We start from the raw sequence: 27,293 nt of genomic DNA, 5'->3' as shown, positions 1-27,293 counted from the left end.
TTGCAGATACATTCCAAACACAATTTTCTAATCTAAGTCAAATGTTCACATGCTCACCTTTATCTCTCTTGTTGCTTTCAAACCAAATCCCTCCTCTTCAAAGTTAGCTATTTCAAAACCCTCTGTGGATGCTCCATTTTCAGTTGCCCACTTTATCAGTTCAGGAAAATAGTCATCTCTTTTTCCATCAAAGACAACAGACAAACCTATATACACAATTTATTGAAAAACAAATGCAGAAATAAGAGGATCCAGAAAGATAAAAAAGCTCAATATAGAAGCCCATGTTAAAAGCTATCTGCTATCTCATAGCAGTGCTACTTTGAAGAAGCTGAGTCAGAACTGGTCTCTGTTAAGTGTTACTCAATAATTTATAAATGTCATACCCAATTTTCATCAAATTCATTATTGTGCCAAAATGGCTTACCAGTCATCTTAAAAATGCAACTGCCTAAACTGAGCAGCAATGAAATATGAAACTCTCCTCCTCTTTCCCTTTTAATAAAAGCCAAAATATTTCCAATCTTAATATCAATGATAAATGCAATCACCACAACATGTTGATACAGACAAGGAAGAATTTGAGAGGCAAGCTGTAATTTCATTAATTCAGCACTGCAACTGATGATAAGCAGATCTTGAGTTTCTTCTTTCACATACAAGACAGTTAGCCTTTTTCTGTAGCATATGGATCTACTAAAATATCCAAGGATAGATCTAAGGATAGATCTAAACTATCTAAGAATCATCCTCCTGACATCACAGAGCTCATCCAAATTTTTAAACTTTGCTTCTCCAACAACATGTGGTCCACCAGTGGAATCACAAGCCTCATTCATTTCCTCAGCTTTCTTCTACTGTGAATGCATTTGAATCTCTCTGTAATAGTTCCTGGCTATTCTCAGCCAGCTCCTTTTGTACCTCTTTGTCTCTGTCTGTTCTCTTCAATCCAAACTCTAGAGTCAGATAACATTAAAAGTGTCCAAAGACCCCCAAAATGCTCAGGCCATTTTATGAGTGACAAAATGTCATCAGCATTGAGATCAAAATTATTTTAGGCAAGTAGCATTAGTAAGTAGCAAGTAGCATTTAAAATATCCCCCTCCTGCCTCCAAATTTTGCATTTCAAGGCCCAGAACCAATCAATCTGTAGTTAACTTAAAAATGTGAGCATCATTTAAAACTTTCTTCTTTGATGATGCAGTATAAAAATTTATATTATTTAAAAATTTATATTATAGTATAAAAATTTATTAAGCATTTGAAAAATATTTTTTTCATATAATGCCCTCACAAACATAGTAAGGCTAGTTGCATAGTTTCTACAGAACTTCGTAGGTATTTACACTGCCCAAGGTTTTGCTCTTGTGATTTTCAACTTTTGCTACTCTATAAGACTATTGGAAGCTTTTAACATCCAGTTTGTACTTGAGACCATTCTTTAAGCATCTCTAAAATTCTGCTTCTGTTCTTCATATACAATGTGGACCAATACTTCCCAATTTTTTCCAAATTAAAGAGAAGATCATCTCCTTTAAGCCATAAGCACCATTGGGAAATAAATAGTTTCTACATGGAACAAAATATAGTTGTACTGATGAAAATCTATATTGAAAACTAGCTTTATTTAAAATTTTGCTAATGAGTCAAACAAGGAAAATTTTAGAAATTAAACTCGGTTTTCAAAATAAGATTTTTTTTATACCGAAGATCATTCTAGTTCACATCCTGCAACCCCATGTTCTAGTCAAGAAAAGCACAAAGTATAATATTTTTGGCAATATACATTAATTATATATTATTAGGTCTAAAGCCTTTATTAAGTTAGAAAACTCTGTAGATTAACTACTATGTTCTATTAAAAACAGTCTTGAAAGACACCATACCATTGCTGCTCACTGTGTATGGAAAAATGTTACATGGAAAGACACTTGAATGTCAATAGCAGTGTGGTCAGTAGGTTTGGTATCTTCCAAAGGAAAAACTATGCTCTATTAACATGATACTGTTACACTAATTCTACCATCTCTGCCAGCAGCATCTTTCCTGTGGATAGTTTAATCATTCTGGTGCAGAAGAAAGATTCAGAGACAAGGGCAACCCCCGTGCTAACTCTGCTCTTATTAACCTGAATTATGACTTTAACACATATATTACATCATAAAAACCTGCACATGTACAGTAAGTTTATACAAGTCATGGCACAGTTAAAAATGAACCAAGTTCACATCTACATCACTACAGAATGCAGTCACTGAAAGAGCATAATTTATTCTTCCATACACCCTCTGCCAAAGACTGATCAGAGGTGTGTTAAGTCCTTTCATGGAGTAAGATCTTTCTGCATCAGTCAAAATATATTAAAAACAGGTGTAAAAGGGAAGTTTCAAGACTCTTAAGTATCTGCTTTATCAAGTAACACCATGAACTAGACAAGCTCCATTTATATGTAGTCTGGCTTTCTTGCTATAACTGTACAAAAAAGAGAGAGGAAAGAATTGTTTAGGACTTTTTCAGGTATATCCAGCCCAAACCTATTCATTGCAAGGTTAAAAAGTATTTCTCAGTCATTAAAATATATCTGTCATAAAAGAGGTTACTTTTACTAAAATTATGTGAAAAGGATCTTTTAGAGTATACCTCCAAGCATAACAAAATTAATATAAAAAAAGTATTATCAACAGCAAGATGTTACGTTCCATAATAGAAGAAAACTGATCTAGTATGAAAAAGAAGCATACCTTAAACTTTGGAAAAGTGGCAATAAAATTCTTCATGAACTGTGATTTACAATAATTTCTTTATTTTGATTATGTGCATAATTTAGAGCAGAGAGACTTATTAACTGCTGCATTTACTTAGTGTATTTATATACTTTTGTCATCACTTGATGTCCTGATGTTGTCTTGCTGAAACTGTTTCAACACCCAGTAAAGCCTTAATGTAAAACAGTTACAAATTTAACTTTAGAATGTTCAGATGTATAGAGACAGAGCAGCAGACTATGCAACCAGGAACCAAGGCAGCCCATTACTCTCTAAGGATTGTTACTTCTAGTCCTTCAGATGGTGATGAGAAAACAATCTCAAGCTCCTTTTTCTACTTATCAGACAAAATTCTCACAGGATCATCTGTCTGTGATAATCATTCCGAATTCTGAGTATTAAAATGGTTAATGCCAGTGGTGAAGCCCACCTGAACATTTCAGAAACACTGCAAGTGTTTCACATTTACCTTTCTGCTTTTTGCGGATTTTCTCCACAAGCGAACGGATCTGTACATATTCCTCCCATTCCTTACCAGGACCTGGGGGAGGACTGCTGCACTCTGGAAATAAAAATGTTTTCTTTAATTAAGTACATTTTATATATATATATACACACACATAGATCTATATATGTACACATATACATATATATTTTAACCTCAGAATTATGTTTTCACAGTAATTTAACAGAATCTCAGTACTATCTGTCCTTCAAATATGTTTACATGGCAAATAAAACAATCTCCACTGTTACAAACATCCCATTATATGACAGGTAACTAATTTAGACTTTTGAAATCTTAACACTATAACTTATTTTATTTTTAATATTCCTTCAGATATTAGAAATAGCAAATGTTTAAAAAGCTGAGTAGAGAAAAAAGTAAACAACCAGGCCATTAAGTAAATAATATCTCTGATAAGACAAACAACAAAAAGTGTCTGTTTTCAATAATTCAAGCAAAGCACTCTGTTTACATTACCCTGCTTGCCATCACTCTTGCTGTAATGAAAGCAGATAATAACAGCACAGAGCATACCTTAAATAATTGAGAAATTTGTTGGTACATACATTTGACCTGCCTAGTCATTACTGTTTTCATAGATGCAAAAGTACTGCAGGGACAAGTAAAGGAACACAAAGCCATGCTTCAGCTTTAGATTACATCCACAGTGTCTCTGCCAATATTCTAAATGTCAGTGTGTGGATTTCTTGATCTAAGCCATGTAAATCCAAGTGGACAGCTGAAGATTACCTTGCTCAAGTGATTTGAAAAATCTTAGCATTGAATAAAATATGGAAGCTTGACAAAAAGAACAGCTGATACTTGTCTTTGCTTAGCAAATTAGATCCACATTTTATTTTTGGTAGCAAAGCAGAGGCCAATTGTAGCATAAGCATCAAACTGCTTTGCCAACTCCTTGTCTCCTCCTCACGAGCAATGCTAAGAAAAATTTTAATTTTTCTAAGGCAACACTTAGATGTGTCCAGAATATGAAAATATGGAGTTGTGTTTCAAAAAGAACTATATCATAGCAGTTACTAATGACAGTAGCAAGAGTCAATAGTATTTTAGCATCATCGTATGAAATTATGCTCTGCTTTTCATATTTACTAGAAATAATGGATGAGTTCCAAGTTCCTCAACAAGTGAAACAATCTTTGGTCTATACACAAGATCTAAGCACTACGAAAAGTTCCCAAACAGCAACAACAACAGATCTAAGCAACAAAAATATCTGTGCAGTTGAACTGAGCTGTATTACTGCTGCCCACAGTTAATTTCCCTACTCTAGTATCAGTTCAAAGTACTGTTCAAGTACTGTTTCAGATGGAAACAGTGTAAGTTTTCAAGTTTACAAGAAAAACATTTTTAACAAAGCTTCAATGCCAAGTTATCTGGTTGTTTAAAAATCTAATCTCACCCAGTATTTATGCTTGTACTCAGATGAAAAGCCAAATACTGCCACAAATACGGTCTGTCCAATAAATACCCATTTAAATAAGCCAATGGTGGCATATATTAACAGAGGTAGTTTAGTATGTATCTCAAAGTATCCACCTTAAGCACTCTGAAATAGCAAGCTTGGCCATTTACAGAAAAAACACAACTCATTGGCTTCAGCTAGAAAATGTTTTTGTGTGGTTTGCACAGCACTCCTTTTCCCAGAGAGGCATAAAAACAAAACTTACTTTGCAATAACTCACTAATTAGATTCAACATTTCCTTTGGAGATACTGTCGCTGTGGCTCCTGTACCTGACTTCTGAGTTTTTACTCGGCTTTTCTTCCCCATCTTCCAACTAAAACAGATTAAGAAGCACACTGTCACCAATTACAATGAAACAAAATATAATAAGTATGAATGAATGAGATCTTCTTTCACTAGTCATATGAAAAAGAAAAGAATGAGAAATTATTTCTCGCACATATATATGTGCAAGTATTATTTACATGGCCTGAACATAAGAGCTACACAGTGGAATCTGAAGCAATATTTCATGTAGTTGCATATTAATTACTTCAGGGTAATTAGGAACTAGAAATCTTAGAACAAAAAGAAAAATTATTCTAATCACATGCAAATTCATTAGTTGTGAACAAATATTGTGGATTCCAACGTATTCAGGCTACAGAAAACCAGGTTATTTTATCTCATCAGCTGCATGGCCAATAGTAGCTGAATTAGTATTTTGACTGTATGTTACATAGTAATTCAAAATTAATTGAAAATTAAGTATTCCATTTCAAATAAAATCACAATACCATCTGTATGTCTTTGCTGCAGCTTCTTCTGATTCAAGGCAACTAGTTAAAGAAAACTTGTTTTCAGTTCCCAAAGTAAATGGAACATCATCTTAGGCTGGTATTCCAATATTCAGTGCCCCTTGTTCTCCTGCAGGACTTAAATCACACAACACCTCCTGGAACAGCATTGTAGTAAGGTGTGAAATATCCAGGGAATTTCTCACATGCACTGGGAGCAATTTCTGATGCTGGCACTGAACAGGCTTCTAGAGGAGGGGCTGAGCAGGATCTGGTACTCATGAATAAGGAAGAACTGCTTACACATGAGACAGCCAACTGCCTCAGATGCAGTAATTGTGAAATCGTAGCATGTCTTGAGAAAAGAAAGGAAGGAAAAAAGCAGACTAAAGACTCTGGAACTCACTGCAGCAGACAGAGCTGGGACTTGCTCAGGGAATGGTAATCAGAATGACTTGGGAGGCTACAAACAAGTCCATGACAGCCAGTCATCTTCCTGGACTCTTCTCTGAGCACCAAAGAGCAGGAGGCCAGCTGACTGTGCACAGGACTCCTCACTGACAGAGCTCAAATGAAACACAGGTAAAGTGGAACAGGGAACAGGCAACTGGAGGAGAATATAGATGCACTGTCTGGGCAAGCAGAGGATGAAAGAGGGAGGCCAAAGCCTGTTTGGAGCTGATATTGTGGATGAATGTGAAAAGCAAGAAGAAAAGCTTTTACCATGAGCAGAAGACACTCTGGGGAAAGTGTAATTCAGCTGCTAAATCAGGAAGCTACCTAGTGATGAAAGGTACAGAAAAAGTTGAGACACCCGACACTTTGGGCATGGTCTTTACCAGCAAGGGCTGCTATCAGGTTTACCATGTTTCTGCATTTAGCAAAGTTTGAGGGAGAGGAGCAGCCAAATCAAAAAGCTATCTAGGTAAGCTGGACCTATGCAAGTACATAGGATCAAATGGGAAACATCCAAAGTACTAAAAAAGTTAGTTGATGTCTCTGGAAGGCTGCTGGCTACCATCTTTGAAAAGTCATGGTAATTGCTCATGACAGGAAACTGGTAACTTAAAATCAAACAAACAAAATCCAACTGAAAGGCAAGGTGGAAGCAGCAGAGAGTAAAGGATCCAGAGAACTAGAAAACAGTGAGTTTCACCTCACATGCTGTACAAAATGTAGAATGAGTTCTAAAAGGAAGTTATATCCAGGCATGATGGACATAAATGTGACTGGAATCAGAAAACAGACTTCTAAAGGCAACCCCTGCACTGCCTTAAGCAGAAGAGTAAGTGGCTTCATGGACCGGGGAGAACTGGGAGTTGCCAGTGCTTTGACTTATGCAAGGTTTTTAACACAATCTCCATAGCACCCCAATTGTCAAATTGAGGAGACATTGACTGAATAGGCAGGCAAATAATTCCTTGAATCATGAAGTTCAAAGAGTTTTGGTCTGTAATCCTTTATGCCAACAAATTAGGTGCAGTATTTCTCAGATTTCTCAGTAGACAATACCAGCCATTAATCACCAGATTTGGATGCTAGGACAGAAAGGATCCTCACATATTTACAGAAGATATAAAATGGAAAAAGCAGCCAATATGTTGAAGGGCAGGACCAGCATTCAGAAGGATCCCAACTAACTGGAGGAAGAAGCCAGAAGTGACTTTGTTAAGTTATACAAAGATATAGTATCCTGCATTTGGGAAGGAAAAGATCATATAGTGCATCATAGCTGCAGACTAGACCAGCAGCAGCTCTGCAGAAAAGGATTTGGAGACTCTAGGGGACAGCAAATTCAACAAAAGCCAGCATCCATAAACCAGTGAAAACTAACTGCAGTTTGAGCTGCATAAGCAAGAACACAAACAGCAGGTCAAGAGAAGCAATTATTCCCCTCTGCTTGCAGTGGTGAGGCCCCATGTCCAGTGCTGCAGCTTTGGGCCACACAGAGCAGGAGGTGCTGGCAAACTGAAGCACATCCAGAGGAAGGCCACTAAAAGGGCTACCACATAAAATGAAAGACATCATTTGTTCAATCTGGAGATGAAAGGGAGTCCACTACTGCCTTCATCTATGTGATAGGGAATTATGCAACAGATGAAAGCAGACTCTTATTGGAAAACACAGCAAAAACTCAACAGGCAACAGACACACAATGCCTCAAAGGAAATTCCACATAGGCATAAGGAAACTTCTCACCCTGAGGATGGTAGAGCACTGAACAAGACAGGGATTTAACAGCATCTCCAAGCAACCTTGGAGAATTTAAAAATTTGACTTGGCAAGGCCCTAAGCAACCTGATTTAACTTTGAAGCTAAAGCAAAAAATGGAGCCTCTCAATCTCCAGATATACTTTTTTTCCCTACAATTCCACATGTTATTGCAACTGAAGTCTGCACGTCTATAAGTAGTCTATACAGTAAATAATATCTTCCTGTACAGCACAGAAGATTCTATGTCCAGTTATTTTGCAGTGAGATGGGAGACAGTCATGTCCACAACTTCAGACATCTCAAAGCTTTCAAACATCTGCCCAAGTCATCAAGATCACCACCGCCATAGCAGCTTTAAGTTACAACACATTGCACAGTAACATCCATAAAATGCAAAAATCACTGTACAGAAGCAGTACTTTGGGCTCCAGGTGTTCTGAACATTCTGTATATATAAAAGGAATCATTTTATCCTTGGTCAGGGCAGTTAGCAGACCCAAAATTACATGCTTCCTCTCATATGCTGCCAAAAAGTTTTGCTCTTCAGCAAGTGGTATTAACACTGCAATGTACTGACCAGCAGCTGAAAATTCTAGGAGGAAAGGTCTATAATCTGGCTGCTTTCCTTTTCCATTAAGATTAGCGAGAACAAGAAGCTACCAAACCCAAGGTTTATTTTAAATAGTAACTTTGAATGATCAGGAAGCAAGCTAAGTTAACACTGTTAACTTATTAACTCAAAATTAAAGGAGCTCAAAACTGACTGAAAAGCAACACCTCATAAAAGGGAAGTAAGGCAAAACTATAAGGTGTTTTCCAAAGGCAAAGAAAACGAGTCTTTCATTTTCTGACATTAAACATAGTGCAAGAACAAAACAAGTACACACAAACTGTGAAGTCCTGGGGCATATGCACATCCCCTGATTTTAGCACTGTCTGATAGATGTCAGAGGCTCAAACAACCCACCTGTGCTGCTTCATTTTATCAGTCCCCCCTGAGTTGCATAACTTACTTTCCCAATACAGTTTCTACCATGAAAAGCCCACACATGCAGCTGGTAAGGAAAGATCCCACAGATTCAATGTGAGAACCACTGTCTGATCACATCTCTTTATGTTTGTGAATGAACACTGGACATCCCCTTGAAAGGTGCTGTTCTACCACAAACAATTACATTTGATATGAGATTTCTCTATATTTTTCAGCACAAATGAAGGGGGCAGTAATGCTCATTATGCAATCCATGTTGGATTTAAAATAGTGCTCACTGGAAATAGGATCCATATAAAAGGTCAACCTGCCATAATGCAGTGTGAGACAAAGATAAATAACAACACCAACAAAAAATTAACTTAGAGTTTATTTTCATGGTCTTCCCATTATACAGTCTTTCCTTCTGCTTTGTTTTTGTCTTTACCCCCCAGGAGTTTTCTCGTGGTACATCCTTCACAAAGACTTTATTTGCACATTGCCTATTGCATGTTCCACTCTCCCATATGCCATTCTGCTGCATTTATTTTAGATTCTTCAGCTCTTAAGAAAAATCAAGTCAGATGGGTCTGTAATGGATCCAACAGCAGGACTGTAGATGGAGTCCAAAAGCTTAAGAGCAAGAACAGTACAGTCCTGTGTTGATTCATACAAATGTTTTCTACATTTCCTCTAAGCACAAGTCCCTGCATCTTTAGAATCATCAGAAAATTAAAGCACTCACACACCATCTATTTCATTATAAAAGTTATAAATGACCTATAGTTTATATCAAGATACTCATAAGTATTAAGATATGCAGGTTGAAAAAATGAAATTATTTTGAAGGATTTTGTTTTCTCATTTCCAAGAATAAAGCAAGTTAACTGATCAATAAACTGGGGAAAAACAATCTTAGCAAATGTTCTGTACAAACAACTACCTGTCGGGTCCGGCTGTCTGTCTCTGCCCCGACACGGGTAGAGTGGTTCTTTGGTGGGCGCGATGCAAAGGACGAGTCTGGACTCTTCAGCTTTCGGTCTTCAGGTTGTTTATTATTTCTTATCTACAAAATTTTTCTGTCTGCCCAACAGAGGTCTGATCTGCAGGCAGTCACAGGCACTCTCTGACCACCCACGGGGTGGTCATGTCTTTTCATACTAAAACCTACGTATACAATATTTACCTTTATTTCCCAATGCTTTTCGCCCATGTTGGCAAGTGCACCTTCACTAGAAACCAATCCCCAAGTGCCAACATCATCACAGGAGATGGAGGACAAGAAGAAGAAAGAAGAAGGACAAGACACGCCCTGATCCCTCCATCTTGTCTCCATAACCCCCTGTACCAAAAACCTTAAAGTCTATATCTCACCCTCTAAATGTGTCTCTTTTACACCTTGTATTCTAAAGTGATTCTCTTGTCCTCAGACTCTTGTTACTTCTGTGGATGGATCAAAATCAAGCCACCAAGCACTCTTGGCAATATTCCAGGGTTTTCGAGACCCCCAAGGGTTCTCCTGGCATCTCTGGACATCGGGAACGATGTGCTGAGATCCCACAACTACCAATATACCGCATGCTTTTTTCTTTCCATTATTATTTTAAAGTTGTATTGAGAGGAATAATCTGCTTGAAATATAAACATCCATCAGTAAATCTTTGAGAAGAAAAAAGCCAAAGAAAACTGTGCACATTTTATAAATGGAGACATGAAAAGTGCCACTGTGGATTCAGAAAAACAACACAGCAATACATAAAGCTGTTCAAATATGGTACACAGTTAGCAACAATTTTTGAATTTTTCCTTGTATGAAACACTCAGTAGCAATAATCCATTATTCCAGTGAAAGTAGTGGCAAGAATTATGTCTAAAGATAAAGCTGATTTCAGAGGCTGTGAACTTCAGCTTCCCAAATACAATGAAAAGGAAAATTTGAACAATGCTTTGTATTTATATTGCTACCCTAGATGAATATTGTTTCAGAGGCCAAGACCAGAAATCTAGCTGAAATCTGGTCTACACAAGAAATTCAAGGCTAATACAAGATATGTCTCAGCTACTACTGATGCTCAAATAAAACACAGCAAACATACCATAGAAAAAAACAAGCTCATTGAACACAACTTAAAAGATTGATGGCACCATAATCAGAAATGCATTTTTTCAGTATACTGCTACCAGTATATGAATGTGAAATAAGCTCTGTGAGTATCTCTGCTCTCTCCTTTGATACATGCATCCTGTCTAACTATTGCTTCTTAGCCATCAGAATTTCTACAGAGAAAATATTCTACATGCACAATTAAATCAGCAAGTCTCTCTCTCTCTCACACACACACACACAAAAAAAAGCAAAACCATCAGACTGACATCTTGGGATATCTAGTTAAGGAAGTATTTCCTTTCAAGGAATCATCTACCTTGATCAAAACTGTACTTTTGGATCCAATTCCCAATCAGAAAAACAGGTTTCTACTTCCTACATACTCATCTTCATTCAGTGTTCAGTTACATGAAACAGATATAACTATTTAAAACTAATGCATTTGACAGCTGAATTGTTTAGCAAGAGCCATAATTTGAAAGGATTTGCTGCTATACATAGCTGTCTAGAAAATGAATTCCAAATACCAGCACTGTGAAGTCTATGTATCATTAAAAAGTCACACATTATATCTTATAAAATAAATAATTTAAAAATAGATTATGAATGTTTTTTCAAAACTTCTGAAATCTAACAGAACACTTCATCCAATTTTATGGTTGGGAAAAAAGTTTAGTTAAGGAGTGCTCTGCTGTATTTAACCAGCAAATGATGATTATAATGATAGCAGGAGACCCAATATGGAGAAAGTAAGTGTGCTTCCTTTGTGAAACCACCTTTGTAATTTAGCTCATGAAACAGATTATAGAGTTAAATTTCAATTCAATTTAAAAAAATCCTAGAATTCCATGACATATTTGTAACTTCAGGGGAAAAAAACAGTATATTTTTCATTTTAAATAAAATTTCAGACAAAAAGGTGGGTTTTTTTTCCTGCAAGTGACTAAAGTTATTGATTAGAAAGAAAGTTCAAGTCCTCTTTTTGACACAGCAATGAAAAGAAGGGGTGTTTGGCAGTACCTGCATGACAACAGAAAAAGCAATAAATACATGTAAAAGATATATATGTATATATATATATATATATATATATATATATATAAAATATAGCAGCACTACACGGGGAGAAGCAAAAGAAAAAATCCTTCAGATTCAGAACCACAAACTTTATGGATGTCTGAAGAAGCAGCACACATTTCAGTGGAAAAGCAATTTGGGTTTTTTTGTTTTTCTTTTTGAGTTTGGCTTTCTGGCTGTATTCTGGTGAATAGCCTTTAAGTACTATGCCATGTTTTCTTTCAAATGAACGTTGCTGAAAATTCCTGAAAGCATTCTCCAAAGAGCGAGTACACTGACAGCAATGATGAATATGCTTAGTAATACAGAACACAGCCACATTTCCAAATATAGTGTATCAGCTGGCCTGACAAAGAGAATCATGCCAAAACTGGCAGTGAGAGGTGTAAATGATCCATCTCCCTCTCTAATACTGCTATCAAAGAGCAGTATTGGGTGAGACTTTGAACTGGTTTCCACATCACACACAAAAAGAATATTTTAATGAGCTGTAAAATACGCTTCCTTTTTACTTACAGCTTTAAAAAGTGAGCATGTTTACCTAACAGCTTCAGAAGGTAACCATGAGAAGTCTGCACAAAACCTCAGATGTACTAAAGAACTGCCACCAAGTGAATGCATTTTTGTTGTTTTATTTAAAAAATAACCATGACTGCTTTAGCATATTTAAGAAACGCAATACTTCTGGTATAAGAGAGTTTGACTTCATCACAGGACTGCATTTTGTATATGGAAACAATGCCAATTTTGCACAATAAAACACAGATCTTTCCAAATAATAGGTAAAAAAAAAAAAAACTTCCATTTAATCATTAACAAACCCCTCAGTTCACTGTAGTGCTACATAGAGCTGCAGTCAGATTTGATTGGAAAAAAAACATTAAAAGATCTGTCATTGAGCACTGTAAAGACACCTACCTCTCCCCCTCTCTAACTGCGTAAAAATACAAGTTGCAACCTTTGTTACAAAACTGTGAATATGATCATTGAGCTAAGTAAACACTATGTTAATTTTTAACTGTGCTGGACTTAAAAAACTTATCCTACATGATGCAGACCACATGAAGTCAGATTTCTTCTGGATGTGTATCTCACTTTCTTTTCCAGTGGCCTCAGAATCCCTGCTGTGCTCTGTCACCCTCCTCATCTCCTCTGGGACTTGGATTAGCTTCAACTATTACTTTTTACTTTACAGAGCAGTAAACCAGCTACTAAAAAATTTGCCAGACTTTTACATACCAACCAAGTTAGGAATTCCCACAGCAAGAGTTACCTCTCCAAGTTTCCCTTCACTTCAAGGACTCAGTACATTTCAATGCAGTATCTTAACATTGCATCTTCTTTAATTCAGATCCTTGTAGATATTAATTACATTATGTTCTCATTATTACATAATAGTTACCACTCCATGCATCTACTTGGCATACAGGGGCACAGATGGCAGAGGGGTGCAGATCCAGAATCTCTATTAGAAGGATACATATGGGTAAACAAGGGCAGACAAGGAGAAGACAAGGGAATTCTCAAGCCATGCAGAGAGCAAGGAGAGATGAGTATTGTGGGTGGCTGTGGGATACATTCCTTGGCTGCATCAAAAGGGAGGACAGATGAGTGGGATGCACACAAATGAGACTTGCAATTTCTTTTTCTAGCTTGACTGCCTAGCCTAAGTCCTTTTCCCCTCTGCTTCAGAGAGGGAAGTGTATCATCTCTTACATCAACATATGTTAAGAAGCCGGGGTCTTAAAGGACAAACTTAATGCTTATTAATGCTCAGACAACTGACAGGAGCTCTCCAATCTGTATGTAGAAGAACACAATTTTACACTTGATATGACCAGTTCTACACAGAATGTGATCTTTTGCTTCCACTGATCAAGTTTGGTTTTTTCTCCTAAACTTGAATCTTATGACTGTGGCTAAAAAGATAAATAAATTTCATAGCAAATAGATGAAATCAAGAAGTGTAAGAACAGTGTGGGTGGAGGAAGAGATCTGTGATCTTTAAGAAAAATTCAGCTTATACATTTACAATGAATGCTATGTTTTCTTTTGAAAACCACCTACATCATGTCACTTGGAAACCACATTAACATTCTCATCACTCCTAAGGTATTAATCTAAATGTTCCCACTAAATAAATGACTAATTAGTTACTGATTCAATCCCTTTCCCCCCAGCTCTTTCATCTTTGATGTACTCCACCCCTTCTCTTCTTGCTATTAATTCTTCTCTCCTATGACCGCCTTTTCCTTTTTCTTCCACTTCCTCTACAAACTTGTAACAAAATCTGTTCTAAATACAAATGTCATTGCAATTCACTGTCTGTGTATTTTCTTTCTCCAGCATGTCTCAGTTCTTCTGTTTAAGTTGCAAGCTCTTTTGGAAGTTGGACCTTCTGTGATTGTATAGAGGACTAATAACAAATTAATATTTTTTTTAAACAGGATCTGAAGTATTTCTGTAGCACTGATGACAACGCTGATAAAAATGACCTAAAGAAAGCACTAATAAGATTAATAATAGAAAACCCCATATTTTTTCCACTTATGACTGCATTCCACTTAAAATACAATGTGAATTTCTGTTTCCCTTAGCCATAACCCACACAATTTCCTTGAAGAGCTAGCTTTGATGCATGTGCTCCTCGTGACAAGATGCTGTATTTACAATCAGTCCAATGCACAACACAAGTAATGGAGGGTGCCCTAGGATCTTCTGCTCTCCCAAAACAACTTGCACCCCTCAAATGCAGCTCCTTCTTGTTAGTTAATCTGAGCACTCTATTCTATATAAAATATAGGCCAGATGCTTAGGCTTTTCAATTGAATATCAAGTCAAGAAAGCCACCTCCAGCAGCAACCCACAGCCCCAGATACTCACGTTCTGCAGGAAGAGAGACATCCTGGAACACACTTATATTGGTCACATGCTGCAGGTTTTTTAATTCCATCTTATGAGCTTCTGCTTACCATTGCCCCCTCCCTTTCTAGTGTCTGCTTCCTGGACTCAAGACCACCCAAAGCCACAGATCTTCCTCCAAAATCTTCTTGATTAAAAAGCACTTACTACATTCCCTCATATCTTCTCATCGACAAAGGACTGCACTGAAGAGCACCCACCATCTCCTGGAGGAACAGTGAGAAGTTGCCCTGCTCTGTTTCTTTGTGAAGTCTGCAGTTTTCATCCTTACCACAGTCTCCTTTACTTTTCTTCTCCCCTCACCTCTTTTACCAGAGGAAAAGCAACAGTGATAGCAATCAAGAGCAGGCTACTAGAGACCTACAGGAAAAGCAGGACAGAGGGATTTTCCTGGATGTGTTCACGCTGCTTCTTGCAGCCCAAGCTGCAATGTAGTAAGCTTCCCTTCTTCAGGAGGCCTGTGAAATTATCCAGGGCAGCTTCTCCTACTTCATACACAAACTCACATTTATTTTCTTTTCAAAGACCTGATTTAACCGCATGATCTATTTGCAATAGGACTCCGAACATTTTGTCGCTCAGGTAAAGCAAATTAAATAGGTTGTCACCATCACTTCTTAAAAAGAACAGTCTTCCTGAGAAAAAGTCTTTGAAAGCCTCGTGGCTTTTGATTCAGTTATTTCCTTCCCATAGCTCCTCATCTTTCTCACTTAGCAGATGGGTTTTATTCCCTTCAGGAGATAGGTACAGGTACCATTTACCTCTGTCTGCCCTCTCTGGAATACTTGCTTCTCACAAGCATTTTTTTTCTTTGAGGAATCTACCACACCAGTGGTTGTAAGCTTTTCTATTCTCTAAAGACACAGTACCATATGAAAATTACAATAATCTAAATAAATTTAACTGATTAGGAATAAAATTTTACCCCAATTTTTACCCCAATGGGGACAAAATAAAGACTGATACAGAAAATGTCTCTCTAGCCCTCTTTAATGAAAAGAACTTACTGGCAAAAAAATTACCAGAAATGTATGTCCAGGTTCTTAATGCTTCCAAATGAATGCTTTCTCTTCCTACAGGATAGGTTTGAGTACAATTACAGTATATGTATGCCATTGCTTTAAAAACAGTTAACATCAACTAAGTAAACAAAAAAAAATTGCTAGATAATATTTTTGCTTTTGTACTTATTCAGAAAAATCCAGTTCTTGCAAAGCATCTGTTTTTCAGCTAGACCATCTTTTTACTGAACTCTTCGTGCAGGCTGTTTACTAAGGCATAAGACAGTCACATGATGGACATATGCTTCAATAAATCCAGATGCAAAATTTTGATTGTTTGTGAGAACACTACTTACACGTTTTGTCCTGGAAGAACTGTTTGCTATGGCAGTGTAATACCAGAAGAAACACCCTCAACATATAAAAGAAACTTTGAAAAAGTCTACAAAAGAAGTAAGATTAGTTGTTGTCTAGATCTAGCCTCCCAGTGCTCACATAAGAAAATTTCCCAAATGGCAAAACCATAAATACAATATTATTTATTAGCCAGTATGTCATAGAAAGTTACTTTGATTTTACCTGTTATCCTGTGCACATACATACTACACAATGCTTAAGTAAAACTGCTCATACACTAAGACATGAAATAGCAATTATGTGCTACCTTTGCTGTACTTAAATGGCTTTGTAAAGATCTAAATATTCCACAATTTTCAAAAATAGGTCCTGTGATGGCTTAACACAACCTGTTCTATTTGCCATTGCAATGTGCCAACAAGGCTCAAAATCACTTCAGTATGACATTTCAGACAGCAACTCCTTGGCCATGCTGGCACATTTATCAAGTGTCTTCATGGAAATCTCTATATTAATGATGACTAATGAGAGCAAAAACTAGGATCTGCCATCACCATTTCCTGTATTTTGCTTAGTCAGACTACTTTGCAAAAGTAGAAAAAATTAGTTACATTGATAACTATGAAGGCACAAGTTGAAATTAAGCAATACTATGTTAATAGAGGTGCAACAGAACACTGTAACAATACATTGCTCCAGAGTGAACAGCTAAGAGCAGAAGTTCTGTCCCAGTCCAAGACAGTTAATGTGCTTTGAAATTTTGACAAGGCCTTGCATGCAATTAGGACTTTAGAATGATGCTATCTAAGCATCATACTTCCATAGCAAGTGTTTTTTAACCCAACATGTACATGGTACATAGCTCTGTCTTGGTTACTAAGAATCATAGTCAACCACCATAGAATCAACCACCAAAAAAGAGGCAGCACCTCTATAAATGGGGGAAAGAACTCCTAATAAAAATTTAACCCATTCCTCCATTTGTGTTACTGAAAAAAACAAGTGTGTGTGGACACCATCCACTTTTTTTCCAAATTCTCTAGAATGCACAGAAAAGATTGATGCATATTGATACATATCACTACGTATTTACTGTGACCTGTTTCATGTAACTGCTAGAGCAGAAGGGAAGGAGCCTAGCTGAATAGCAAAAAAAATTCTTGGGTATCACTGTGTCAATTTTTTAAAGTCCTTTTTTAATTGCATTATAGTCAACAGCATAAATAACACATAACTAGGCAATAACATATATTCCAATTAACTGGATTGTCTCAAAGGAAGAGATTTAAAGCTGAAGACACTTAATGCCAAGGACTACTGTTTAATTGCAACAATAATTCCACATAAGTGGAATGCCCTCAAGCAACCTAGTAGCAATCGGGCCCACAATTATTGCTACACACTGAAAAATTCTCCTCTCAGTTTAGCTTAGTTTTTGCTTTAACACCTTTGCCTACCCTCTGCTTTCTACACCTACTGCAACTCCAGTATGATTTACTATTGCCTCCCACACTGCTCCCTTCCATTAGATAATTATGTAGGGCCATCATACTGACAAACCACATCTCCAGTCTCAGCATGGGCAGCACATCCTAGAAAGGGATGGCCACAGTCCTGGCACCCTTCCCATGTAGCTAGCTCTCATGTTGAAGTTACTCCTCCAAGCAGCCAGGTGATGCAGATGTAACCATATATCAGATACATCACCTCCATTTCACTGAAAAGAACTTGCTGCCCACAGAATCCTTCCAATATGTTCACAAAGTTACAAAAAACCTCTTGCAAACCACTCTAATGAAAGGGAGGAAGGAAAGATGATATCCAGAGCAGAAAACAAGTTTCACAAGCTTCAAGACTTGTTCTAGGCTATGTGGCAACACACACAATTTTTGCCCTCAAAACGAGTTTCATTACACATTCATGTCTTGTACCGACTTAAATTGGCTGAATGTTTCAATACTGCTGCTGGAAACAAAAAACTACTTAAGTATCTATATTTGGACACTGAATTGACACTACCCAGCATGCACAATTAAACTGTGCTTGAAATTATAAACATCTGAATTCAGCTACAGTTTCAAGTTGCTTCCTGGAATACCCTGTCCTTAAAGAAGGGATTCTAAGCAGTTTTAAAGTAACTGCTGTATTTTTTCAAGCTAAGAGTATGAAGCACAGTTGTTCCATCAAGCTTCTGAAGCAGATTAATTCCTTAAAGATGTAGTCAGAAGTGGTATTGGTGGCACTTCATCCTGACCAGGAGAGTTTGGGATCACTATCAGACCACAAGAAACAAAACATGGTCCAGAAATGTTTACTGAATTCTAAGAGCTTCCAGGCTGCAGCCAGGAACCACAGCAGAAACTAATGTGAACAACGAAAAGACAAGTTTGGAGAAATCCATTTGGTATTTGTGTACCTCTTCTCAGGCTTCCCAAGACATGGGAATAGTTATGCCAGTTAATGGGCTTGCTGTTAAATTATACTCTGTGCCTTGTGCACTTCTGAAAGACACCTGACAGATCATGCTGGTATAGGATCATGGTTGCATTGAGGCAAAAAGTCCAGAGTGGCACTGCACCTCCATGAGAATGTGCTGCTCTTTTAGCCACACAAAGGGTACACCTGGCCTGCTTTCCTGCTCTGGGCTCAGGGCAACATCAGCTCATTGAACACACATATATATAAACCTATCACTGCTCATTTGTGGAAATAATGAATGAGCATTACTATCATTCATTCCATGTGAAGTTTGAGGAGAGTCATACAATGGTTGCCAATGTATAAATTGGAGCACTGCACAGATTTACTGCAATGCAATTGATAAGAAATACTCTGGGGATGCTCCTTAATGGTTTGAAAGAAACATTTTACCATTTTACATTTATTACAGAGCTGCTTCTTTTGCTGGCAAGCCTTTACAGAAGAGATCACAGCCCTCGAGCCCAGTTATGATTACACTTCAATTCACTGCAATTTTAGTGTCCTCAAACCACCCGGGGCAGACCAAGCACTCTGCATTTCTAAATCCCAAAAGAGTACTATTTGACAGTTGGGTGAGGAACTTCTGACAACATTTAAGAGCTATGCACATTGAAAAAAAATTTAAGAAGTTTCTGCTATGAATGCCTGGTAAGTGATGTAACTGAGGGCTAAACAACTGTCAGAAAGTCTTCCAAAGCCATTTGCCTTAAGCCCACTCCCTAGCTAGAGGTTAAAATGGTGATTATTCCAGTAGGTGTCAAGAAATTTCAGGAAAAACACTGGCAGTTTTCTGATTTTTTTTTTATTCTAGACCTTGAAAATGAAGCAGCATATTCTTTCAAGCCCCTTCATACCTTCTGGCATTCACAGTTGGCAACTTGAGACCTTACAGTCTCTTCCATGTTTACTCAAACTCTGCAGTGGTTTGAAATAAAGCAGCTTTTAACATACACATTTACTGGGCTCTAAGGAACAAGAAAGGCACAGCACTATTAAGTGTTACCTAGCTTCATCCCCGAGCTTTCAGATGTTTGATAAAGTAATAAACAAAATGTATACCGACTATAAGGTCCTGTAAACTGCCATAATCTTCTCAGAATGTTAATCCTCACCATTTAGAAGAATGATAGGAGAACTGTTAGGCAGCACTTGTTTTTCTGGTACGCTCACAGGTGACAACACAAGCCGAAGAAGAAATAAACATTTATTTTAGCACACATTACAGTGTAAGCGCATTGCCCACTCCAGTTCTAAAATATCTAGGAAGGCCATATAACTTTCTGAACAAAGGTGTCCTCTCTGTATTAAGGCAGAAAGATTGACCTAGTTTTCACAAGGTAACTGCCTCCAGTATCCTAATAAACTGTTAACATGTCTGCTGAGAATCTGTTTTCCTGCCCCATCTTAATTTGGTGCACACCCCTAGTCATTTCCTCAATCTATCCCTCTGACCCCCAGCCTGCACTGAATCACAGAGTAGGGCTGACCAGACCCTACAAGCAGTGTTTCAAAATGTTCAGATAAAGAGCTGAAAAGATTTCTGTAGTCTTTCTACAAACCTCTAGGAAGCCTGAGCTTGTCTTGCCTCTGACCCCTCCAAACTGAGATTTCAATGTTTTTATTCCCAAGTACCTTCCTTGCTAGATAGCTTGTGTCAGATTCCAGCAGTTTGGACTTTCAACAGTCCCAGGCCCCTGCAGACCCCTCATCTTCCATCTCATCTGAGACCTGCATGGTTCCTGTGCTGCAGCAAGAATCCAGTTCAAGCAGCAGCCTCAGGGCCTGTTGTCACTGTCACAGCCCCATGTCCCCCACCAGCAACACCACCAGGTCTCCTTCGGCCATGAAGGACCACGAAGGGATATTGTGTTAACAACAAGTCACACCTGCAACACTTGCAAGAGGATACTTATACCCATCAGCCCAAAAAGAAAATTTGTTCCTACTGAATATAATCTCAAAGAAGGGAAAAAACAGCAGCCTGACTCCAGAAAAGACTGGCTGTCGGTGTTAGGATTCCCAGTTCTTGTAGCTGGGTTTCCTGCTACTACAAATAGAACCATTACCTACAAGTCAGGCAAATTTGTAAATAGATAGAGATGACTTCTACTCAGACCAAGTAATTCTTCCTGAGAGACACAAAGGACAGAACTGAATACAAACACCATGGCTATTGTAGCAAAGCTGCACCTGATGCCTTGCTGTAGGTGACATGGGTGAATCTCTATCCACCAGAGAAAAATGCATTCTGGGAGCAGCAGCACTTTCCAAAACTATAGAGCAGCCATGCCCTAGGCCTTAGGTCAACACATCATATAGGGGCAGGGCTGAAGTCTGCAGAAATGTGCTCAAACCAGCTTTTTGGTATTGACCTCATCTGGCATTTGAGAGTTTTCTGGAAAAGACACAACTTTATCTTTACAGAAGGTAAAATATTCCTCAAAGTTGCACAGAATTTTGCTGTCTTGGAGTGCTACAGTAAAACCCCAGTATGACAAATAAAACCAGCATCATTGCACTAACTTCCCACTTTCAAACTAGGCATACACCCTGCCTTTAAGACTGCAGTCACTGTTTACTAGAGTTTGCGAAGTTTTTGGCTGTTCATATTATTATATGAAACTCTACACTATACCTCCAAACCACTTAGAGAGCAACTCTTAATCATCACAGAATACAGAAAGAAATTTTTTTTATTAGTCTACTTATTTTTTTCCTCTAAATGCCCAAACTCAAAGTGCAACAGGCCATGTTTTTATATTCAGGCATGGATTCAAAGACTCAGTAAGCCAGAGAAACAGGTTGTAGAAGCCAAGCATCCTACAGTGACAGAAGGAAATCTTAATATTATCTGTCATTGTCCTGAAAACAGGAATTCTATTTTCAAATAGAGCATTGACAAATGCAAAAATTGTAATTTCACGAGCCCTTACAGAGCTCACTGTTCCCAAGCATCAGCTGGGAACAAATAACTGCTTGAATGCAGACTTTTGGAAATAGGGGCAGAGAACAGCTACAATCTGAATCTGACAACCACATGAAAACCCAACAGTCATTTTCTGCAACTCTGTTTTACAGTTCTATTAGTGTACTCACTGTATCAGCACACAGAGCTTCTCAAATTGGTCTGACAACATCCTTGCTCCTGACTGACAGAATCAGGTGCAGCATACCCCAGAGGGAATGGATGCTTCTCTATTTTAAGTAAAGTTAATATATTAATATGCTATCAATGCAACTCTGCTTAGCAAAGGGGAAGATTACACATTGTAGGTGGTCATCCAAAGTAACCAGCCATTTCTTTCTTCACCAGCCAACCCTTATTACTTTCTGCAAGTCTAAAAATACTGTCCCAGCACACAAAGTTCCTTAAGCAAAGAAATTCATCCATACACAGCTCAGCTTCCTGCTAAGATCCACTTCATTTGAAAATGGCAGTTTCCAAAGAAAGGATTATCCAGTTGCAAGACCATTTATATATATATATATATATATGTACATATATACATACATACACATATATATATATAAATGACATCAAGACATAGCAGGAATATCCAAAGACAAGCAGTTACCCTCCAAAGTGAGCAGCAGAAGTTATAGAATGTCTGCTGGTTTACAGAGGTTAGAGCTGGAGTTCCACAACAAGACTGTAGAAATGTGTCAGTCACCAGTTTCCTGAATCCCAGCAGCTCTAATCATGCCACCTGGAAGCTCACAGACCACCCAGATACCACAGCCTGTATAAGGCAGTGGAGACTAACCCAGAAGGCTGTGAGCCTATTTTGAAAAGTCAGTTTTGTTTATGTGAAAAACTAAACCCTGGACAAATGGGTCACAGACTTTTAGATACAGGCCAGTAGCTATTTCTGAGTAACATATTTAACGAGAAACTATGCAGATGCATTAAAGAAATGCTTTTGTACCTAGGGTTCAATTGACAAAATGAATAAATAAACCTGTAAATAGATGCAGGAAAAACCAACTAAGCTGGAAGATCTGAACATTTTTTATCACTGGTTTTGAAGAAGCAAGAAAACCAACTTTATGAACACTGATATCAACCTCTGTCCCACTCTATCAAAAAAAATAGAAGAGCATATTGGTGACAATTCATCATATCCCAGTGAAAGTCTGGGAAAACAAATGCTGAAACCAGAATAAGGAATAGTGACTACCACTGCAGTAAAACAGAACCATTTTAACAAACCCTGAAATACTGTCTGTACAGCAGGTATCAAAAATGTAACAAAAGCATCTATATGACTAACACCTTCTACTTTTGAAAATGATAAATTATACTCTGTTGTATTTAGGGGAAATAACAAGTAACCTTGAATGCTAAAAAAAATCTTATATAGCTGCCTGGAACTAGAGATTTAATGCACAAGGGTAACTTGGTATTAACAAGTTAGTGTTAACTTCTTTTCTCCAGACCAAACAGTCTCAACTCTCCCAGCTTTTCTTCATATGAGGAAAGTCCCTTAATCATCTCAGTGGCCCCTCTTCAGTAACTCCACCTCTCACACTGGGGGGCTCAGAACTGGACACTACACTCCAGATGTGGCCTCACCATGCTGAGGGGAGGGAAGCTGTTGAAGCAAGTAGCCTTGAAGGGAGAGCAGTGGATGCTGTTCATCTCTGCATTGATCAGGCTTTTAACAACATCTACCATCACATACTCACACAAGCTGATGAACTACCAACTAAAGTAGTGGACAGTGAGGTGGACTGAAAACTGGCTGCACTGCTGGCTTCAAGAGGCTGTGGTGAATGGCAGGAAGTTCAGCTGGAGGCTGGTCACACCAGCATAGCCCAGGGATTAGTACTGGGACTAACACTGATTATCATCCTCACTGATGACTTGAGCAGTGGAACAAATCAGACATACAGTTCCACAAATTATATAATGGCATACATCAGTTCATTTGAATTACCTAGGGGCAAACCTGTAAAAAGAGATCTTTCAGAAGTCCTTGTCAGAAATATTTAAATGCAAAAGTTGTTAAATGCAACATCTCCTTCTCTCAGTTCTTGAAATTATTATGTGGCTACAACTATAAACTGTCATCAAATAAAGATAACCAAGAACCTCCAACAGTGGCCACAAAGACAACTCCCACAGGACCTGTCAAGGGCAGGAAACAGCCTGCACCTCATGCTTGGTTGGCACCAACCCCTTCCCACAAAGCAACTCATCCTCCCTTAGCTTGGCATGGGAATGGACACACCAGGCAAGACCCAAGGAAGTTCTGGACCAGCAATTCAGGTCCTGTGGAAGTAGAAATCCACACACCACATCCTCTTCCTACTCTGCTGAAACATTACTTGAAGACTTTGGGCACTAGTGCTATAAAGCATTAAAGACAAAAGCAAGATTAACTAAGAAATACAGGCAGCATTTGTAATGTAAGAGACTTAGTTTATTGAGATGATTCTATCATTATTTATCATATTCTAAAATACATACAAACATTTAAAAAGGACAATCTACAAACTGATCTGCATGCAAAAGGCTAGAATCAGATAGCTACCACTGGAGCCCCAGAGATTGACTCCCCTCCTTTCAGTGCAGGTTATCACACTCTTAACAGAAACAATAAAAAAGGAACTGAATAGAACTGACAGACTTTACAGTCTATCTTCAATTACAAAAACAATTTTGGCCTACATTAATACACTAGTTGAAAACCATATGTTCAAACCCTGCTGTAGGCACTTCCAGGACAGGTTAGCCAATTCCTTCAGAGATATTGGGAATATACCCAGGAATAAGATAAACCAACTAATCTGTCATCCCCCAGTACATAACAGACTTTAACATCAGGCTCAGAAAATCCTGCTGAAAAGTAAAATTATATCTCTCAAGTTACAGTTATATTTTATTTTGATTCCTAATAGGATATTAGCAGCTACATTCTCAGAAACATGTCTTTCCCTTTATTTCTGCTTTATGTATTACCTACATCTGGCCAACTTCAGAGCCTGTAAACACCAGTGCTGGAGATAACACTGATCTCAAGCACAGTCATTCACACCTCTGCATGATGCAGCCCAGGTTAGATGTAGAGGTGGAAGCCTCCTGCAGTGATAGGTCTGCTGCTCTGGCCTGGTCACAGAACCCAGAACTGAAATAAAAGAATACAGCTCTAATTCTTCCTTATTTCAAAGAAAGAAAAGGGATTAACAGACTACCTGAACAGGATGGGAAGTGGTAAAGGAAGGGCAGGGATAGATGGAGCAACTGGAATAGTCATTTGTTAGAAGAGATGCAATCAAGAGGCAATGTAGGGCAGAGCAGCTAAAAACAGAAAAAGGGAGCAAAGAAGGTTAAAGCAGAGGAAGGGCAAGACCAAAAATGCAAAGCAATGTTAAAATACACTTGGGCATGAAGTCACCTCTTAACTGCTACAAACACAAGCCTAGCTCCAAATACACAAGACTAAGGCCAGACAACACTGATGGGCCATTTTTATGGAGCAATGAAGAACCCCAGCTGTACTTTTAGTTTTGAGAGGTTCTTTCTTATATTTTACATAACAGTCTAAGTTAAAAACATTATTAGTCATCTAAAGCCAAATCTAGGAAGCTGAAGTGTCTCTAACAAGTTCTTTGGCAAAGGATGGTCAGAATCCAATAATTCCCTTTACTATAAAAAGCTGTACCACCACAGGTGTACATGAGCACAAGCATAAAGTATTTGGAAAAGAGGAAAGACTGAACCACTGCTGTATGCACTGCACACATCTACTCTGCAAAGAACAAACTGCTAATCTCACTACAGTGTAAGGTTAAGGAAAGAATGATGGTGATAGTGGTGACTGTGATACTGGGAAGAAGCCAATCTATCAAGAATAATATCAAAAGAAGCTCCTAAAATTAGCTAAACATTTGGCTGATACACTTACAAAAAACACCAACTACAACAAATTTAGCTAATTGTTGAGAATCAAATTCCAAAAGACATTTATTCTTATAATTAGAATCCAAGAAAACATGTCTTGACAGTATTCTGATTACAGATGCTTGAGGTAGTATTAATCTACTGAAAAAAGGAAGTCCTGTCATTTTGACATTATCTCCCTCCCCACCCAGTTGAACCTAGCTAGATACTAAGCACAAGACTGCCTCATGCATTAAATATAAACTTCTGGTAAGAAATTATTAATTTGAAGGTAGCACAAAATGCTGAAAGGCAAAAAAAAAAAAGTCTATATCCAACAGAACAGCTCAAAAAAAGTATGTATTTCTTAATTCACTTTTATCAGCTTGCTCATTTTGAACTATTACATTATTTACCATAGGTTGGTCCCCATACCCCTTGACCTCCCATTAAAGCTTTCTTAAACAGATGGAGTGCTTCTTCCTATCAACACCTGACTGATCTTTCTCAGGAAGACAGTTTACTATCTATGCACAGGAAACAAGCTCTTAACTCCCTTGCCTCTCTCTTGAATCAGATCCTCAGACAGCTATTTGAGCAGAAAAGAAAAAATACTCTTTGAAGAAAAGAAGCTGATAAACTCTACAAATTTACCAGCCCACTTTGTAATTTTATTTCTTAGCTTTAATTTTGTTCCTCCTGAAGACTCCCACAAACTTTCTTTTCCTAATTCCTTTAGAGCAGAATTAATTAAAAACCCTTATGTACTGTCTTTATCTGCAGGTTCCTAAATAATGTTCTTAATTTAGAAAATATTAACCTCACTTTATATGAAATAACTCCTAATTAAGAATAAAGCAAGCCACCCTGACTTCAACCATCAGTAGGGCAGACTTCACAGAACCACCACCCAGGCTTCCAAAAGGTTAAGCCACAGGCATCATGAGGTCTCATGCACTGAGCACTATGCCAGCCCACTAGAAAATATACAGATCCCTTAAGACCTCCAGTACCCTTAAAGTGCCTTTGTTTTTTTCAAAGAGCAACCACTGAAATACTCACTTGCTGAGAACTCTACACAATTTATCAAATTAACTACATAACCAGCACCACTATGATGAAGTATTACATAGATACAGTAGACATGTCTAAATAGATTTATTATAATGAAAACATCATCAAGATGTACACTTTTCCATACAGAGAAACATAATGCAGTCTATTTTTAATTTCTGTACCATACTGAAATCAGAATTCTATTTCAAGGCACATCTGACTTCAGCAACAGATCAGGCCATCTCTGGAAATAGTGATATACAGATTACAAATGATTTTGGGGCTTGTGGCATTTCTCCCCCCAACAGCCTAAATCTATTTCTCAGCACACAAAGTCAAGAATGTGTTTTCAACTCTACTGCAATATATACTTCAATCCCTGCTAAACATAACCGAAAACTTCACTAAGGCACAAGCCAACAGGCTTGAATCTCTACCATATTAAGTTACTTAATTGAGCAAAAATATCAGGAAGCCACCCCCGCCTTTGAGCCCATCATGCCTTTCCTTCCCACAACTTGTACACTGGCTTACTATTTTATACCAGGAACCTGATAGTGGACATACAGAATGCCACAGTTGTTTTTTACTCACCGACAAAATACTTATGTTTCACTTGACAGTCATGGGATTACAACAACTGAAGGCAGAAAACACTTGCAAGACATTAAGCTAACATTGTAGCAATTTT

General features: G+C 37.9%; 1 protein-coding gene across 1 annotated transcript in view; it reads right to left on the bottom strand.

The window, feature by feature from the left end:
• The window catches only part of SETD3 (SET domain containing 3, actin N3(tau)-histidine methyltransferase), a 62,141-nt gene that overhangs the window by 33,527 nt on the left and 1,321 nt on the right, over window positions 1-27,293 (bottom strand). The window contains exons 2-4 of the mRNA XM_071426502.1: window positions 4,962-5,071; window positions 3,235-3,327; window positions 58-206 (exon numbers count right to left, since the gene is read on the bottom strand). Coding sequence (XP_071282603.1) covers window positions 58-206; window positions 3,235-3,327; window positions 4,962-5,071 — 352 coding nt within the window. The remainder of the gene's footprint in view (window positions 1-57; window positions 207-3,234; window positions 3,328-4,961; window positions 5,072-27,293) is intronic.

The sequence above is a fragment of the Agelaius tricolor genome, unplaced genomic scaffold, assembly GCF_023055355.1.
Source record: "Agelaius tricolor isolate 1412-34295 unplaced genomic scaffold, bAgeTri1.0.p SCAF_5, whole genome shotgun sequence".
In the NCBI taxonomy this organism is placed as follows: domain Eukaryota; kingdom Metazoa; phylum Chordata; class Aves; order Passeriformes; family Icteridae; genus Agelaius; species Agelaius tricolor.
Note: the sequence above shows the minus strand (reverse complement) of the source record. Positions and strands in the feature narration are given on the sequence as shown.